General features: G+C 42.9%; 1 protein-coding gene across 10 annotated transcripts in view; it reads left to right on the forward strand.

The window, feature by feature from the left end:
- Nucleotides 1–18832, forward strand: part of FNBP1 (formin binding protein 1) — a 139974-nt gene that overhangs the window by 116482 nt on the left and 4660 nt on the right. For 5 of the 10 annotated variants that reach the window (XM_082655763.1, XM_082655767.1, XM_082655769.1 and 2 more), the window contains 5 exons: nucleotides 3590–3699; nucleotides 11685–11817; nucleotides 13962–14083; nucleotides 14398–14537; nucleotides 16354–16857. In XM_082655763.1, the coding sequence (XP_082511889.1) occupies nucleotides 3590–3699; nucleotides 11685–11817; nucleotides 13962–14083; nucleotides 14398–14537; nucleotides 16354–16532 (684 nt within the window). In that variant the 3' untranslated portion in view covers nucleotides 16533–16857. Of the gene's footprint in view, nucleotides 1–3589; nucleotides 3700–11684; nucleotides 11818–13961; nucleotides 14084–14397; nucleotides 14538–16353; nucleotides 16858–18832 lie in introns of those variants that run through there. The other 5 variants (XM_082655765.1, XM_082655768.1, XM_082655770.1 and 2 more) reach the window with 2 other exon arrangements.

The following is an 18832-nucleotide window of genomic DNA, read 5'->3' on the forward strand; positions in this document are numbered from 1 at the left end:
TAAGAGGATGACAGATGTTGATAAACTTTATTTAAATGTGAACATAAACATGAATATTAGATATGAGGGAGTTTATGTATTGGATCATTCGGAATAAATGCAAATATAATCGTTGAAAATTGCTCCTCCCCGGGAGCCACAGAAGCAGATGAAAAATGCTGGGGACCTGAGGGAGACATGCAGGAATGATGCCGGGCTCCAACTCAGGTCTCAGGCACCTTCGAGAATTGGAGGTCACGAAATCTTTAAGTTGCTACATAAATACATGGGTGCCTTGTGCATAGCTGATTTAAGAAATCAAAGACGATTTTATGGACAATGAAAAGAGCCTCCTAAGCCTTTCTAAAATGATTTCTTTAGTGTTCGGTGTTGTTTCTACTTTTAATTCCATAGCCCTAGTAAATAGTCAAACTAATCATTAAATCTATTAAAAGAAACTCTTAACCACATAACCCATTACTGTACTTCAAATATGTGTAAGTTACGTAACAGTCTCCAACACCACAGCTGAGAATATCCTAAAATTACGGACAGTGATGAACTGTGACACTTCAACCAGGGATAAGACCAGCATTTTATGCGCTGCTGTTGAGAAAGTATGACAATATTTTATGGTTATCCTCATACATACTTTTATACATGTTTCAGTACATACATAAACATATATATACATAATTTTTCGACCTGACTCAGTATTTGGCGACTGTTCCAGCCCTAAGGAAAAGGAATATTTTATTAAATTAAACGTTTCTTAGACGGCAAAATAAAATCCCGAGAAGAGTTCTACAAGAAGGAAAGATCTTAAATGAACATCAGTCATTAGCAGCAGTGTGAGTTTGGGAGAAATTGGATCCATAAACTGGGAGCCTCTCGGATGCCAGGGTTTCTTTTTTGCCCTTTATTTGTTCTTTTGCTCACGTGCTAGCAGCTAAAGATAACATTATCGGGCAGTCTTTCTGTTTGAGATAAATCATTTTACCAACCTCGTATTGAACTGCTGCTCGATGCCCTTACTTTGAAGCTAACAGAGAAGTTACACACAGATGGCTTGGGTGTAAAAATAATAAAACTCAAGAAGCAGCTCGTGCCATTGCCCAGGAGCAAGTGTTTGATTCCAGTAGCAGGTAAAACGAGATCCTCTTAGAGCCACAGCCATTGAAAATATACGTATTTTGGGCCCTTTTCCAAACCCTGGTACAGCCAGTATCCTAGGGGCCCCTCCGGAGAGTTCAGAAAATCTATTCTGCCTCGAAGGTAGAAATAAAAATTCCTCTGTGGCAAAATGAATCATAGGTGAGAGTATTGTTCGAAAGAATTCAAGCTTCAAAAGGTGAATAGGACAAAATGAACCTTTGAAGGTACTTTCCAGAAACCTCGAGTTTCTTTGGATCTAGAAGAAGCTGTTGACCTGAATCTCCAATGGTCACATGAAGTTTGTTTGAGGCATAGTTACTGGGATTGGTTTTTAAATAACAACACAGAAATATAGACTATCTATTGAAAGGGACCTAACTGGTCAGTTAGACTAACTCCTGGTCAAGTGAAAGGGATCATTTATTATTTAATTGCTTTCGTTTCTGTAGATGATCAGGGTTGTGTTTGTTGTTGTCGTTGTTTGGGCCATCTATTTGTAAGTCATAAGTTAGAGTGTCATTTACTACAGATTTCTTTGCACCTGTTTATCCAGTGCAAACCTTACACCTGTTCACAGTCTAGACCTATGTGGTACAATGTGGTTTCCACGCACCACAGGTAACTTAATTAAATTTAACTTAATTTAAATGAAAAGTAACTAAAATTTTAAAATTCAGTTCCACAGTTGTACTGGGCACACTTCAAGGGCTCAACAGCCATATGCGGCTACTATATTGGACGGTGCAGATGTGAGAACATTTCCATCACTGAGAAAGTTCTTTTGGGTCTCATAGCACATAGCGAGGCTCAATAAATATGTATGAGTGAATACTGACTGCTTCCTAGGTTTGCTGACCTCTGCAGCAGTGTATCTCACGCTGTGTTTTGTCGCATTCTAGCATTAAAACAAAAATGAAAACAAAACCAAAATCTCTGTTCTAGAAAACATGCTGATCTCTTTTAAGTCAATTCAGCATGAGAACAAAGTACTGAGCTTTCAGGCTCAGTGATTGAGTTGAGAAAACTGAAAAGCACTTAATTAAGGTTTCAAGTGTTATAGCACAATAGTTTATGGAAAAGGAAAAACAGGTCTGCTTTATTTTTATATTGAAGATTACTTGGCTTCATCTTAGTTTTAGAAGCAAGTTGAACTTCCTTGGTTTGGCATTAGGGAATAATCACTTCTGTTTTGCTTTTCACTCACACACACGCACACACACACACACGCGCACACAAGTCTTTGAGACTATTAGCTGAAAGGTCTTTGGTGGCCTTAGTGGTGAACTATTTGCTGAATCACAAACTTCCAGCACAGCAGCCTGGCATTTTCTCATAAGCAGCCTAGGAACTTCAGTCACAAGCCCCCGTGTAAGCTGCTTGGCAAACTCAAGCTAATTTTGCAATTACATTATCCGGGTCCCTTCTTTTCCACCCACTCCCAGGCAAGCCTGTCTTGCCTTTGTTTAATTGGTTCTAAAGCAAAATCTCTTTTCTAAATTCCCTGGCTTATCCCTGGCTATTGATAAATTTCTCTTTCTTTATGAAAATAGCCTCATTTAAGGAAAAGCACTTGATGGCCACAGCTTAGCTACAGCTTCTGACATGTAAGCGTAGGTAGGAGTCTAGAAACTCACGGTTGATATTTTCTACTTAAATCACATGCACAGAGGAGAGAGAGCAATTTTTTTGAAAGGGAATCAAGATATCAAAGTACACTACTTCTGATGAATTAGAAACAGCTGAGGCTGATTTCATACACTGTGGGTTGTTGGGTTTGAATCTGGGGCTGGGGGCGGTGTTCTCTATGAACTCTCTGAGATGATCCTAACGATGATGAAAAAGAACCGACCAGATGTTTAGAGGCAGCAGAGGCAAGAAGAGTGCATGGCAGGGAGGTGGGGGGGGATTGTTTTTTTTTAATGTCCCTTTTACCCACATTCTCTGAGGAACTAGACGTCCCATCTGTCACTTCACTTTTCGGCCTCAGCCTGTGTGAGGAGACGGGAAGGAATACTCAGGCTGGGTGGGGTGGGGGAAGCAATGCCATCGAAATGCAGCACTTGGCGGGGGCACTTATCACTGTTTTATGTGAAGAAACAAACCTAAAGCTTCAGTGTTGCCACCGACACTGACACTAAAGTGCAGAATCAGTCTCCAAATTTGTTTTTCATTGATCCTCTCTGGAGTCAAAAGTGTCTCTTCCTGTCTCGGTGCTCCCTGCCTTGTCAGAGGTGTCTGGGCCGGCATGAAAACGGTGTGCGGGCCTTTTGCAGTTTGCATGCACTGATTTTTGCATCTCAGCTGGGTGTCGTGGGAAAGAGCTTAATTTAGTTCATGAAAACACATGCAGACGTCTGCATTGCCCTGTTGTCTGGGGACTCTTTCCCGCAGGCTTCCCTCGGTGTCTTTTTGTCAAGGAGTGCCGTGAGGTTTCTATTTCTTTTTGCATCTGCAGGGTGCGACTCCAGAAGATTTCAGCAACCTCCCACCTGAACAGAGAAGGAAAAAGCTACAACAGAAAGTCGATGAATTAAATAAAGAAATTCAAAAGGAGATGGATCAAAGGTAGAGTGGATCGATATGACTTATTAAGACATTTGAGTTCGGTTTGGAAAGATGGGAGGCCCTACATCAGATTTTAATCCCAGTGATTATTTCAGCCGTGTGTTTGGTTGTAGTCTACTGGATTGCTTTAGTAAAGACAGGGAGGGTTCTTTTAACAAATAGGTATTATTCTGAGTTTGGACAACAAAATACACATGACTGTCTTCTTCATTTTTGTATGTGTTCACTTACTTTAGTAATGCCACATTTACCATGCTAGCACCATGGAATGCAAATTCAGGTTAGACAAGAAAATTTCACAAGTACAGCAGAGCATTCTGTAGCATACCGAAGTTTGTATAATGTCTGACCAAACCAGTTTGCTCATAAATCACTTCCATTATAGGTGATCTATTTAGTTTAATATTTATGATTCTTACAGAGAAAATAAACATACTATACACATTTAAAAAAGTGTTTTCATTTACCTTTGCATTAGCACTTAAAAAACACATTTCTGTTTCAAAATGTATATTAGCCATAAAAAGGAACAAAATTGGAACAACATTGGAACAAAAGGAACAACATGTCATTTGTAGAGATGTGGATGGACCTAGAGACTGTCATACAGAGTGAAGTAAGCCAGAAAGAGAAAAACAAATATCGTATATTAACGCGTATGTGTGGAATCTAGAAAAATGGTACAGATGAACCCATTTGTAGGGCAGGGATAGAGACGTAGATGTAGAGAACAGACATGTGGACACGGGGGGGGGGGAACGGGAGGAGGGGACAAATTGGGAGATTAGGTTTGACATAAATACACTACCATGTGTAAAATAGATAGCTAGTGGGAACCTGCTGTGTAGCACGGGGAGCTCAGCTTGGTGCTCTGTGATGACCTAGATGCAGGGGCAGGGGGGAGGTCCACGAGGGAGGGGATATATGTACACATATAGCTGATTCACTTCATTGTACAGTAGAAACTAACACAACACTGTAAAGCAATTTTACTCTCCAATAAAAAAAAATATCCTAATATAACAGCAGCAAAATATAGCCCTGCAATTACAAAAGTGCTAAACGGGGATCTACAACTATTTTCTTTTTTTAAAATTAATTAATTAATTTCTTTATGGCTGCGTTGGGTCTTCATTGCTGCGTGTGGTTTTTCTCTAGTTGTGGCGAGCAGGGGCTACTCTTCGTCACTGTGCGCGGGCTTCTCATTGCGGTGGCTTCTCTTTGTTGTGGAGCACGGGCTCTAGGCACACGGGCTTCAGTAGTTGTGGCTCACGGGCTTAGTTGCTCTGCGGCATGTGGGATCTTCCCAGACCGGGGATCGAACCCATGTCCCCTGCATTGGCAGGCAGATTCTTAACCACTGTACCACCAGGGAAGTCCCTTAAGTTATTTTCATATTTACAACTATGATTCTGAAATAAATACTATTTCTAAGCAGCTCTGTTATCAGCTTTTTAGGTTTGGTTTAAAAACATACACATAATTGCTAGGAGGTTTATAATGTATTCCGTTCCTGAAAGCGTTCCTCAAAAGCCAACCAGCCCTCAAAACAGTACTCAGTCCACAAGGCCGTCAGAAAGAGTTAAATTAACTGGGGTAAACAAGAGTCCTACGTTACATCAAAAGCATATGATATTCTGCAGCAACTAACTGGGAGCATTTCAGGATTGACTGGCGTGTTGTCCTCTTTAGAACTAATTTCATCAGAAGAGTTTAAGAAGGTGGACATTGGGGACTTCCCTGGTGGTCCAGTGGTAAAGAATCCACCTTACAATGCAGGGGACCGCGGGTTCGATCCCTGGTCGGGGAACTAAGATCTCACATGCCGCGGGGCAACTAAGCCTACGCGCCACAACTACTGAGCTTGCGCGCCTCAGCGAGAGAGCCTGCATGCCACAAACTACAGAGCCCACGCGCCCTGGAGACTGTGCGCCACAACTAGCGAAGAGGAAACCCGCACTCCACAACTAGAGAAGAGAAAACCCACGCGCCACAACTAGAGAGAAGCCCGCGCGTCACAACGAAGATCCCCCATGCCGCAACTAAGACCTGACACAGTCAAAAATAAATAAAATAAATAAATTAATGATAAATAAATCTTAAAAAAAAAATAAGGTGGACATTGTACCACTACCAAGTGCATTTAAAAGTGACATGTTTCCTCTGTGCTAATTTGACACCCCTGAATGACCTAGCTAGTGAACTAGTCACGGTAACTTGGTCACCAGGCAAACCAAACCTGCAAGAAAGGACGCCAGTGTTCAAATTACCATGTTATTGTCTGACCCAGTTTATTTTCAACATAAACATACAATCTCAATACGAGATGTCTAACTAAAGCAAGCACCGCCAACAAGACCAAGACAGCATCTCCTGTTCCGTGGTTTAGGTTTCGCCCAGAATTCTCAGTACGTGGAATAGCCCACACCAAGAGCCATTGCTCCCATAACAAAGCCTTGGGCTGCCACGCGCATGTGGATCAAATAAACAGACATTTTAGTATCTCCCCTGCTCTTCAATCTATACAATCCATATGCAACGATTGCTGCCAAAACCTGCCATTCCAATGGGGACAAATGGTGCCTCTCTAGCTTTCTGGATAGAGAGGCACATGTAGTGATTGAAGAATCTTCAGACAATGACAAGACATCTCAGGCTCCAACTGGCTTCAAAAAGATTTTCTGGTGGTTTTTGTTTGTTTGTTTTTGTTTAGTTTGGCCGTACCACGTGGCTTGTAGGATCTTAGTTCCCTGACCAGGGATTGAACCCGGGCTGTGGCAGTGAATGCCCGGAATCCTAACCACTAGGCCACCAGGGAACTCCTGTTTTCTCTCTATCATGAGTGTAGAGGTGAAGTTTTTGTACAAATGAGGAAGAGCAAAGTGGCGTGACCCCCACCCTATCCCTTGCCCCACGTCAGAGCTTTGGTTACAAAATGTACTTGTCTTTCTATTTGAGGGTAAGTAAAAATCAGCCTTCCTATAGATTCTCATGTCTTCTCATCTTTTTATAGAGTGTGTTGATGGTATCTAGAAAACAAGTCACAGTATGTCTTATACACATCACCAGCCATCAGAGGTGTAAATATTTGCTTGTTCTTGACAAGCACCTGCCCATCTGCCCCGGCTCCCACTGGGAGAGTCCCCTGGTTTCTGAGCTGTTCTATAAGTTTGATCCTAGGGATGGTAGGTTGGTACATATGCAAAAAAAGAAAAGAAAAAATTGGGAAAAGATTCAATATCTCTTCCCATTTGCACTTCCTTCCCACATTTATAATGAATAATACCTTCACATCATTTAGGGGATACTTGCTAATGATCCTGATTGAAAAGCCACTCTAGGGAACTATACTCGATATTTTATAATAACCTGTAAGGGAAAAGAATCTGGAAAGAAAAAGATATGTGTATGTATAACTGAATCACTTTGCTGTACACCTGAAACTAACACAACATTGTAAATCAACTGTACTCCAGTTTAGAAAAAGAAAAAGGAAAAGAACAGCCACTTTTTATTCTCTCACCTTCTATGTTCTCACTGACGGAATTAAGTGAATCATCATTAATGGCGATTTGAACTTAAAAGATAACTTGAGATTTTGTGCTCTATATAAGTAGGCCAAATTGTAGTCCTACATAAATTTAGTTATATTGAAGCTGGGGTTAAAACTTGGTTGTGCAAAAAATAAACAAACTTGGTAAGGCAGTCAGTTTAAGTACATGCAAAAGAAAAGTGGGTTTTGATTTTTTTTAATCTCTGGGAGAGCAACTCCTGAAAAATAGATCGTTTTATAAATATTGTTGCAGTATGTTAAAAAGAGGAACACATATGATGACCTTTGTTCTAGTTTTATATTAAAAATAGACTTTATGAAATAAAAATTTTTTGTACTTTTTATAAATAGAAGTCTTTGTATGTTTTATAACATCTGGGACCAAATATAAAAGGGTTTCTAAATGTATTATAAACCTCCTGCTGTTTACTAAGTGAGCACTTATATTTTGCACAGGAGTAACAAGTTATGACTCAAATATCTGAAATGACATTTTATAGGTTGTTGACAGACTCTCTCTAATTGTTTGATATCATTCAGAAAAGTTTCTCTGTCACTTGGGTTGTGGCTGTGGAGCTTGGTTAACGTTTGAAACCCCAGAGCAGTGCTTGCTGGTAATAAGGCAAATCACGTTCAACCATTCACTTCACCTCTGTTTATCGAGCATTTACTGTGTACAAGGAAATATTCTAGGTATAGCAATGAGGATAAAGCGATGAACAAAACATCAAAAACATCTGTTCTCATGCAACTTACATTTTGTGCAGGAGGAACAGAAAATAAAAGGTTTTGAGCAGAGGTGGCATGATCTGGAAAAGGCTAGATTTTTGTTTTCAGTTGTTTTTTTTTTAATAATCCAAAAAGGCAAGAAAGGAGAGAAAAAATATTAATATATAGAATAGGCAGGACAAATCAAAAGCACAAAATTGAGTGGAAGATTTAAAATACCAAGCACACTAGACACCCCGGATTCCAATCTGGTTCCACCTGTTTGTTTTGCAAACTTTGGACAAGATTCTTAACCTCTTAGCACCTCGGTTTCCTCACCTTGAAAAGGGAGTTAATATGCCTGTCTATGAGGATTAGGTGTGTCAGGGTATGTCAAGTGCTGAGACAGTGCCTGGCATATTGTGTTTGTAAAATAAAATGAATCAGTATGTTAAATGTGAACAGACTACATGTTCCAACTAAGAGATTTTCAGACTGGACAAAAACCTAAAACCCACATGTATGCTAGTTACAAAAGACACGTCCAACTCATAAAGTGCAGAAAGTTTGAAAGCAAAGACTGGAAAAAGATGGGGCTTCCCTGGTGGCGCAGTGGTTAAGAATCCGCCTGCCAATGCAGGGGTCAGGGGTTCGAGCCCTGGTCTGGGAAGGTCCCACATGCCGCAGAGCAACTAAGCCCGTGAGCCGCAACTACTGAGCCCGCATGCCACAACAACTGAAGCCCGCATGCCTATAGTCCGTGCTCCGCAACAAGAGAAGCCACCGCAATGAGAAGCCTGCGCGCAACGACCAAGACCCAATGCAGCCAAAAATTAATAATTAATTATTAAAAAAAAAGAATGGAAAAAGACAGACCATGCAGGTACCGACCAGAAGGAAAACTGGTGTGAGAACACTGACTTTCAGGCCAAAAAACACCCCAAACTATTCAGCTCAAAAGGATCAACTTCATAAAATAAATGATTCAAATAACAAATGGCTCAATTCACCAAGAAGAGATACAATTTTAAGTCTGTAGAACCATACTAGCATCGCCTCAAAATATAGAAAAGGTTATGCTGTTGACCTTCTGACATAAGTACAAGAAATACAAGCACATCATTACAGTGGGAGATTGTTCACGCACTTTTCTCGGTAATTGATAGAATAGATTAGCAGAGAGTCAGGATAGAGGATTTGAACAAAATAATTAACAAAATTGACCTAATACACAGATAGCCAATAAGTGCATGTTCAAGCACACATAGAACATTTCCAAAAATTGGGCATATCCTGGTTTTATAGAATGAATCTCAACAAACATCAAAGGATAGACATCATTCAAAGTACGTTCTCTGAAGGCTGCAATTAAGCTGGATATCAATAACAAAAATTTAGAAATTAAGAAATGTGGGGCTTCCCTGGTGGCGCAGTGGTTGAGAGTCCGCCTGCCGATGCAGGGGACACGGGTTCGTGCCCCGGTCCGGGAAGATCCCACATGCCGCGGAGCGGCTGGGCCCGTGAGCCATGGCCGCTGAGTCCGCGTGTCCGGAGCCTGTGCGCCGCAACCGGAGAGGCCACAACAGTGAGAGGCCCGCATACCGAAAAAAAAAAAGAAAGAAATGTGGCTCTCAACTAACAACATTGTAAAACAACTATACCCCCTTAAAAAATAAAATAAAATAAAATGTGGCTCTCCGCAGGGCTCAGTTACAGCAAGAAGCCTGCTCAGTCAAGTTAGAAAGGCTCCCCACCCTTCTTATCATTCTGGCATGAAGTCAGGAAGAATCCTGTTAAGTTGGTTTAGCAGGAATCGTTCCATTCACCTTTGATTTTCCATCCACTGAGTCCCTCATTTTGCTTATTGGCTAAAAATCCCCAGCTGTCTTTACTGTATTAGGAATCGAGCCCAGCTCTAACCTGAGGTGTCTTTTCCCCGATTGCAATTGTTTTTTGATTTTTTAAAATAAAATCTGTTTTTACTGCTTAAAAAAAAAAGAAAGAAATGTGGTTCTAAGTAACACATAGATTAAGGAAGAAGTCGTCATAGATACTAGAAAATATATGAAACAGAACTGAACCTTACCCTTCACGTACATTCTCCATCTCCGTTTTGGGAATGTCACTAAAGCCATGCTTATACGAGGAAATTTAAAGCTTCCAATACATATGAGAAACAAAGAAGGCTGCAAATCAGTGAGCTAAGCATCCCTCTTAAGAAGTTAGAAAAAGAGTAGCAAATTGAACCAAAGAAAATAGAAGAAAGGGAACGATAAAGGAAACTATCAATTAATGAAATAGAATCACACATTCAACAGAGGATGAACAGAGCCAAAAGCTGGTTCCTTGAAATGATCAACAAAATTGAGAAACCTGCAGAGATTGATGAGGAGAGACCTGGATGAGCGGAATGGGAGATAGTGATTTTAAACAACTCTTTTGAGAAGTTTTGCTGAGAAATAGGGTACTGGAGATATAGGCCATGAAGTCGAGAGAAGACTTGTGTACATGTGGATGACCTTGCAGTTTGTTGTAGGGACATTTATTCATGTAACAAATACTTAGTGAGATCTATAGTGCACCAGGCGTGGTCCGGTCACTGGGGGTTTATCATGGTCATAAAGGGCTTGAGCCCAGAGAGCTCCTCGGAGAGCTGCTGTTCTAGGCGGGAGAGACAGACGATAAACAAGCATCATAACAAGTCATATAATGTTGGGAAGAGATACATGCAGTGGAAATAAAAGAAAGTAGAGCGAGGTAAGTGGGCTGGGAGGGCAAGTGGGTGGAGGGCTCCCGTGGAGACCTGGTCTTAGGGAAGAACAGAGGGTTCATTGTGCCCACCAAGGGGCAATACGGGCTCAGAGGCAAGGGGGCAGGTGGAGGGGTGGTGAGGACTTGTGGAAATTCTCTTCCACTTATTTCTGTATTTTTGATTAAACTATTTCCCGTGACTCAAAATACAGTTTGTGTTGTTGGTCTTGTGCTGGGTGATGGGTGCAGAGTTTCTTTTGCTGAAGCCCATTAAAGTTAGCCCCTCACCCTCGGCAGGAAGCCATTTGCTCTAAATTTAACTCGAATGCTCCTGAAGTGCCCCGAAGCCAGGGTTCCAGTTAGCAGAGCTCTCTGGTCCTAGAAACAACCTTCAGAGGGCTGCTATGGGCGGCCTTCCAGACAGGATTGCAGGAGGGGTGTGGGATCTTGCAGTGTGCAGCTTTAAGGCTCTGTTGCCCACCTGTCACGGATCCCGACTGTGGGTTCCGTTTCTTAAATAGCTGAAATCGTTGAAATCGAACTGTTTAACTTAATCCTTAGAATTCCCAAAGCAATGACCTGCACTTCTTCATGAGGTAGACATTGCAGCCCATGAGACCCATGGTTTGCATGCAAAACACGTACATGGAAATATTGGGGTTTTGTCTCTTGTTATGTAGGGCAAAGTGATGTGCAGGATTAATTTACGTTTCTCACTCTCTAAAGACAAGAGGGAGATTTCGTTCCGAAAAGGCAACTGGAATTTAAATATGGGTCTCTGGATCATACAGACCTTGGTAGCAGAATCCTTATAGAGACGTTTTAGAAGGGAGGCTGACCCAGTATCCCCTTCCAATCCACACCGCGGTGCAGTCTCGCCACGCCCTCATTCCCGTAGTTTTCATGGCGGTGGGAGAATATGACTGGCTGATGACAGCATTAACCTTTACCACGTTCTGCCCCTTCTTTTCAGAGATGCCATCACAAAAATGAAAGATGTCTACCTAAAGAATCCGCAAATGGGAGACCCCGCCAGTTTGGATCACAAATTAGCGGAAGTCAGCCAAAATATAGAAAAACTGAGACTGGAGGCCCAGAAATTTGAGGTAGGAAGAAGCTGTTGTGGAAAAGCTTTGTTGGAAAAAAAAGAAATAGAAGTGGGTGTAGGGGGTCACGAGACGCATACGCATATGGTTGTAAATCGCCATTGTTTCTTTCCCCGCGAGAGATGGAGCTGGAAAAATCAGGTGTCTCACGAGTTATGATAAAAGGAAAAAGACACTGTCATCCACTGGGTGTTCAGCTTTTCAGCATATCCTATTTTAAGGGTGTCCCTTAAAAGGGACGCTATTTAAGCTTATATTTGTATACAGTGTTCGTTGTTTTTTTTTTATCTAAGTGTTTCACTTAAGTTGTTCTACTTCATCTCCTGTTGACAGTGGGTATAATTGGGAATATACGGTCGGCCATCATCTCAGTGAATCCAAAAGACAGTTTTTAAAAAGCCATTGATATTTGTAATTTTCTTGTAATGTCCTTGCCTGGCTTTGGTATCGGTGTAAAAGTTTTCAAAATATACTCTGGATGCAAATTCCTTTTCAGATCTAGGATTTACAAATATTTTCTCCCATTCTGTGGACTGTTGTTTTACTCTCTTCAAGGTGTCCTTTGAAACACGAAAGTTTTATTTATGTTTTTGTTTTTTTGGCCATGCCACATGGCTTGCAGGATCTCGGTTCCCCGACCAGGGATTGAACCCGGGCCACGGCAATTAAAGCACCGAGCCCTAACCACTGGACCGCCAGGGAAGTCCCCAAAAGTCTTAATTTTGATGGAATCAATTTTTTTTTTCTTCTGTCACTTGTGCTTTTGGGGTCATAGCTAAGTTACCAGTGCCTAATCCAAGATCACAAACATTTATGCTTATGTTTTCTTCTAAGTTTTATAGTTTTAGCTTTTACATTTAGGTCTACGGTTCGTTTTGAGTTAATTTTTGTATATGGTTAAAGGTAGAGGTCCACCTTCATTCTTTTTTATGTTGTCCCGGCACCATTTGTTGAAAAGGCCTTTTCCTCCTTGAATTGTCTTGGCCCCTTTGTCGCAAATCAATTGATCATAAATACAAGGGTTTACTTCTGGGGGGGGGGGAACCATTGAAATATGTTACTGTTCCTTCAAAGGATCCATTATCAAAAGATGATATATGTGAAAACCCATAGGAAACACACATAAGAAATGAGGAAGAAACACAAATAATAAATCTTTTAAGGAGGGAGTGGGGCACTCAAAAGCTGTGGGCAGGGCTTCCCTGGTGGCGCAGTGGTTGAGAGTCCGCCTGCCGATGCAGGGGACACGGGTTCGTGCCCCGGTCCGGGAAGATCCCACATGCCGCGCAGTGGCTGGGCCCGTGAGCCATGGCCGCTGAGCCTGCGCGACTGGAGCCTGCGCTCCGCAAGGGGAGAGGCCACAACAGTGAGAGGCCCGCGTACCGCAAAAAAAAAAAAAAAAAAAAAGCTGTGGGCAGAAGGCTTCTTTTTCCCCTCGAAATGTAAAGACTACAAAGCCTGTAAAAATAAATCAGTAACTGAGCGTTCCAACCAGAATAGATTATCTCTAGCAATAAAAGGTCAAATATGGCTTTTTTCATTCTTTCTGGAATCTGTCAATAAGGTATTAGCATTTGAGGTTTTAGAACCTAGAAATGTCCTTTTCTGATCATTTTGATTCTTTTGCCTCTTTTACACTATTTCCAATGTTGCTGAAGATACTTTGATCTACTTTGATTTCCTACGTATGAGTTTTCTTCACTATTTAAAAAAAGAAAAACGTTACACTCCTTAACAAAAATGGGAAGTGTGGCTTTCTAACTGAGTCGTGGCTTAAGTGTGTGGCAGGAACCCTCATGTTTCCCAGTGTGACCTCATGGTCACAGAATTTCTGGAACCAGAAGGAACTAGAAATGACTTAACCAAAATCACACAGCTGCTTAAAAAGCCCAGGAGTATAACGGAGGCCAGTGTCTTTCTGCCACATTATGAGCAGTGGCTAAATATGTTTGCCTGTACTTCTCCAACTTTGCCTTTGAGTACATTTATACAGTCAGGGCACACAGACTGGAGACTCTGCCCCCACGGGGTCCTTCTCCAGTCTGCTTCAATGACCAACGAGCAGCCCCGATCTGGGGCCTGAAGCCTGCACGGTCAGGCCCTCAGCTGAGCTCAGACCATTCTTTCCTGCCTTCTGTTTGCAGGCCTGGCTGGCTGAGGTTGAAGGCAGACTCCCAGCACGCAGCGAACAGGCCCGTCGGCACAGCGGCATGTACGATGTGCAGAACCCCCCAGCCGTCAACAACTGTGCACAGGATCGGGAGAGGTACAGTATCTGTACGGAGCCTGCTCTTTCTGACTTTGTATTTATTTCTCAATTCTGGAATCAGAGACGAGCACAAGGTACTTGTTAGATCCCAAGCGTCTGTGACGATTGGCCTGTGATGTTTCCCACGGTGCAGGTGTCTAAGTCCCCGTGGATGGTGCCCGAGCCTGCGGGGTGACTGAAGATGGTCCTAGTTACAACAATCGGGGGATGGGGACGGGGGCGGGTTGCAAGCACTTTGCTCTCGCGGGGGCTGAATTCAAGCCCTCGCTGGGGTCAGTGGCTATAGTTGCTGTGTGTTTTGCTTTCTTGAGCAGCCCGGATGGCAGTTACACGGAGGACCAGAGTCAGGAGAGTGAGGTCAAGGTGCTGGCCACGGATTTCGACGATGAGTTTGATGATGAGGAATCCCTCCCCGCCATAGGGACGTGTAAAGCTCTCTACACGTTCGAAGGTAACACCGCGTCTCACCTAATTCGCCCCACTTCTCGTGAACTGTCTGAGTCACTCTTCTCTTTCTGTGATCAGGCTTTCTTTTGAAGTCATCCAGAACTTTCCCTCATTGCTCTTTTGCTCTGCTCGTGGTATCTGTGTTTATGATTATGATCTGGTCGATGGCTGTATGTTTTACCTTTGGGTCTGTACATTCGAACAACTTTCAGTGAGCTTAACTGAAGCAGATAGTATGGAATAATGATTATTTCATCCATTCATTCAATACTTATAGAACTTCTGTCTTGTAAAGGCCCCTGAAAGGGTGGCAGGCAGATGGTATGTTCTGGCTTCCACCTTTGGAGGAAATAAAGCAGACACACGTAGAGAGAGGGCCGCCTGCAATATTCACCAGAGGAGGGGTACGGAGTGACGGGGGATTCACGCGAGGATGAGATCACTTCCTTAAGGGGGTTTGGAGAACTCTCCGTGCTGAAGTATGTCAGAGGCACGGGCACGGCCAAGCGTGGAGCGAGGAAGGTATGGGGTTCGTATGGCTGGCGCTCAGATGTCTTAGGTGGTGAGATGAGGGGGTAGGCGGTGCCAGTGGGGGGTATGGGTAACAGAAACATCTGGATTTTATTTGGCAAACGTCGAGAAGCTACTGAAAGTATTTGAGCAGGTTGCTGACACGAGCAGAGCTGTACCTTGAGACATTTACTGTATGTGTCGGATCGGTTAGAAGACAGGGAAATTGGTTAGAAAGACTAGCCTAGTGTTTCCTAAACTGTGAGCCTTGAAACGGCACCTTGCAGGATGCTGATAAGGATGTTGTGAAAGAAGCAATCAGAGCTCAGATCATCTTCAGAAGCCCTGGGATAAATGAATCTCTTTACTGGAGGACTTTTTGTTTTTTTTTTTCTTTTGGCCACACCTCACAGCTTGCAGGATCTTAGTTCTCTGACCAGGGATTGAACCTGGGGCCCCTGCAGTGGAAGTACGGAGTCCTAACCACTGGACCACCAGGGAATTCCCTTTACTCTAGGACTTTTAGAGCCTTTAATAAACTAAATATTCATTATGACAAAATAAGAAAGGGAAGTACCAGGTTAAATGTTCCCGGTTTTACTTCCCGGCCACACCATCCCTCTCCCCCCCGCGCCCACAGTACCGCTATTAACAGCCCCCTAAACAGTCTGCCTTTCAGGACACTGCTTGGGCGATGATGGCTAGTCTTTTGAAATTATCTTAGCAAATGGTGTTCGGGGCCTTGATTAAGGAATGGACGCAGAGATGCTGCAGCCAGTATACAAAGAGGGGAGGAAATCACAGATGATCCCTGAAGTTGCATTCCTGGGATGGTGGAGATGTCCACTGAAATGGGAAAGTGGGAGGAAAAACAGTGAGTCCGGGTTCACCCCTATCGCGTTCCAGGTGCCCGGGTACCATCAAGGTGGAAACGGGCTTCAGGCAGAAGGCGAAGTGGAACCTTGCCTCAGACGAGAACCAGAACAGGAGAAAGAAAAGTCGGGGTGCTGTGTAAAGAGATGTAATTGACGCCGTAGGAGTACCTTCAGGGAAGAGTAGAGAAGCGGACCCAGGATTTCCTCTGCGGAAAATACCTCCTGTTCTGGGAGGGAGGAACGAGAGGGCTCCCAGGAGGAGTTAGAAGAGGGTCCTAGAGAGACGCCAGGTGAGGACCTGGAAGCTTCTGTGTGGGAGGAGAGCAGAAGGGTCAGTGCGTCCATCTTTCCCTACACTTGCTGCGTCGTTGCAAAGCTGTGCTCTCAACCCGGATTTGACAAGAAACCTAAAATACTCTGATATTGCTTTTTCAGGTCAGAACGAAGGAACCATTTCAGTAGCTGAAGGAGAAACACTGTACGTTATAGAGGAAGACAAAGGTGACGGGTGGACCCGCATCCGGAGAAGTGAAGACGAAGAGGGTTATGTCCCCACTTCATACGTCGAAGTCTATTTGGACAAAAATGCCAAAGGTGCTAAGACTTATATTTAATACAACTTAAAAAAAAAACCAAAAACACAAAAAACTTTAAAACATTGGAGTTGTTTCTCCCCACAACTATGACTGTTAACAGGCAGTTCTTCAAAAGACTGGATGGGGAGCGTCGCAGTTTCTTTTAGGGACGAGGTGGACTTTCAGGCATCTTACACCTGAATTTCCTGGGCTGGTTTTGACGATAATCAAGTTTCACTTGCTAATGACATTTTACTTGGAAAGCTGCCAGCTGCCAATGTACAACTGTGTCCTTTGAAATCTGATAAACGTTTCTTCTTGGGCAGCATCTGTAGATAACCAAAAAGTTGCCTTCTAGCTTCTAATCCGTATTTCTGAATCTAAAAGTCCATGCACATCCTAGGGGTGCAGAAGACTTCAGTTCTCTTATTTATATGTAGTGTCTGCCAGAAATTGAACTACCTTAGGATGTTACATTTTGTAACTTCATAAACTGAACTACGCTAGTTTGTTCAATTTTACAGTCATTCACTTCGAAGGAAGTCATCAATGAAGTATAGAATAAGTAAAGAATAAGATTGGTACCAAAAGTGTGTATATTTCCTTAAACATGTTTAAGATAATTGTTAGATTACCGTGTTTTCAGGTTATGTCTATATGATCCTACGCAACCAATTGAAATATGGAAAACTTTGGTCGATCAACCAGTTGATTTTTACATAGGACTACTGATCTTCCTTCCTCCTGCCAGTTGACAGAGCTGATCAGATGTGCTAGTGCTGTTTAGATAAACTTACATAAAAACAGCTCACTTCATTCTGTTCTTTTGGAGGTTTTGTGGGAGGTGGAGCTGTATTCCGTTCATACTTGCCCAGGTGGGGCTGTGAATAGACGCTTGTAAGCAACTGCGTCTACACACAGACCCCAGCACGTCACTTTTCAAGGGTTTTTTGGTTTGTTTTTTAATCACTGGCATCTTTAAGACCCAAAGTGTGAATTCACTGAAAACTGTTTTAGAATTTCTAGCTCGTTTTATGGTTCACCATCTTCAAAGAATCTGGGTCACTTGGGGATTTGCATTTTTAAATTGGCAGGATAGGTAGTGAAATTGGTGACATGCCCAATGGCTGTGCTCATTTCTAGAATCTTCCCTGAGATCACAGAGAACCAGCTAAAAGTGAGTCAGAATAAAGGTATGGGGTTGAGATTCTCTTTTTATTTGGCTTTGAAAATTATTTATTCATGTCCTTCCTACTCTTAAACAGGATATTAGCTCCTTGCTTCGACACTGTGGGCTCCTTTTAGAATGTCAGATCAATTTAAAGCTGATTTTAAAACTGACAGCAGCATATCAGGGGTCTAGGAGCTGGCAGGAGCTATGGGCGACTGCTGCAGAGTCTAGCAGAGAGCTCTCTTACATTTCCCGACGGCCGCCAAGATGGAATTTAGTAACCTTTACTTAATGACTGTCTGATTTTTGTTTTGTTTTGTTTTTTTGAGGTACGCGGGCCTCTCACTGCTGTGGCCTCTCCCGTTGCGGAGCACAGGCTCCGGACGCGCAGGCTCAGCGGCCGTGGCTCACGGGCCCAGCCGCTCCGCGGCATGTGGGATCTTCCCAGACCAGGGCACGAACCTGTGTCCCCTGCATCGGCAGGCGGACTCCCAACCACTGCGCCACCAGGGAAGCCGTGACTGTCTGATTTTTAAAACATTTTTTATTTTGAAATAATTATAGATTCTCAGGAAGTTGCAAAGATAAAGCAGAGAGATCCCCTACATCCAGCTTCCCCCAGTGGTTGCATCTGACACAACTGTGGTCCAATATCAAAAGCGGGAAACCGGCCCTGGCCAGCCTGATTTTTTTTTTTAAATATAATTTTGTAATTCAGATTTCTTTTGCTTTATTATACCTTTGCTGCCGTAATATTGATAAAGCCACTGACCCTGACCCCAGACCTCTCAGGAGAGTCATTTCAGTTCTTCCTTTTAACTACCGCAGCAAGAAAATCAGCTGACCGTGGGGATTGAACGGGCAGTAGGTGGTCACAGCTTTGGGCAGGTAACCAAGTGAATCCCTAAGATATTAAAACCTAACCTTTCTATCCTGCGATGAACTCATTTCCAGACTGTGAATTATTGGAGACAGCAAACCAAGCACTGAAAAATGAGGCAGGGTAACATTAGTCTTCTAAAAGCCTGACTTGAAAAGTACGGCATTCCACGAAGTTGGTTGGTGGTGTTTCTTTTGTTTTCCCCTCCTCCTTAGAGTTGTGCAAATCTGACTCAGGAAAGCACTCAGCTGGCTTTCGGGGATGGGAGGGGCGATTTGGGCACATAAA

Source organism: Grampus griseus, assembly GCF_964374135.1.
Source record: "Grampus griseus genome assembly, chromosome: 6".
NCBI classification, from domain to species: Eukaryota; Metazoa; Chordata; class Mammalia; order Artiodactyla; family Delphinidae; genus Grampus; species Grampus griseus.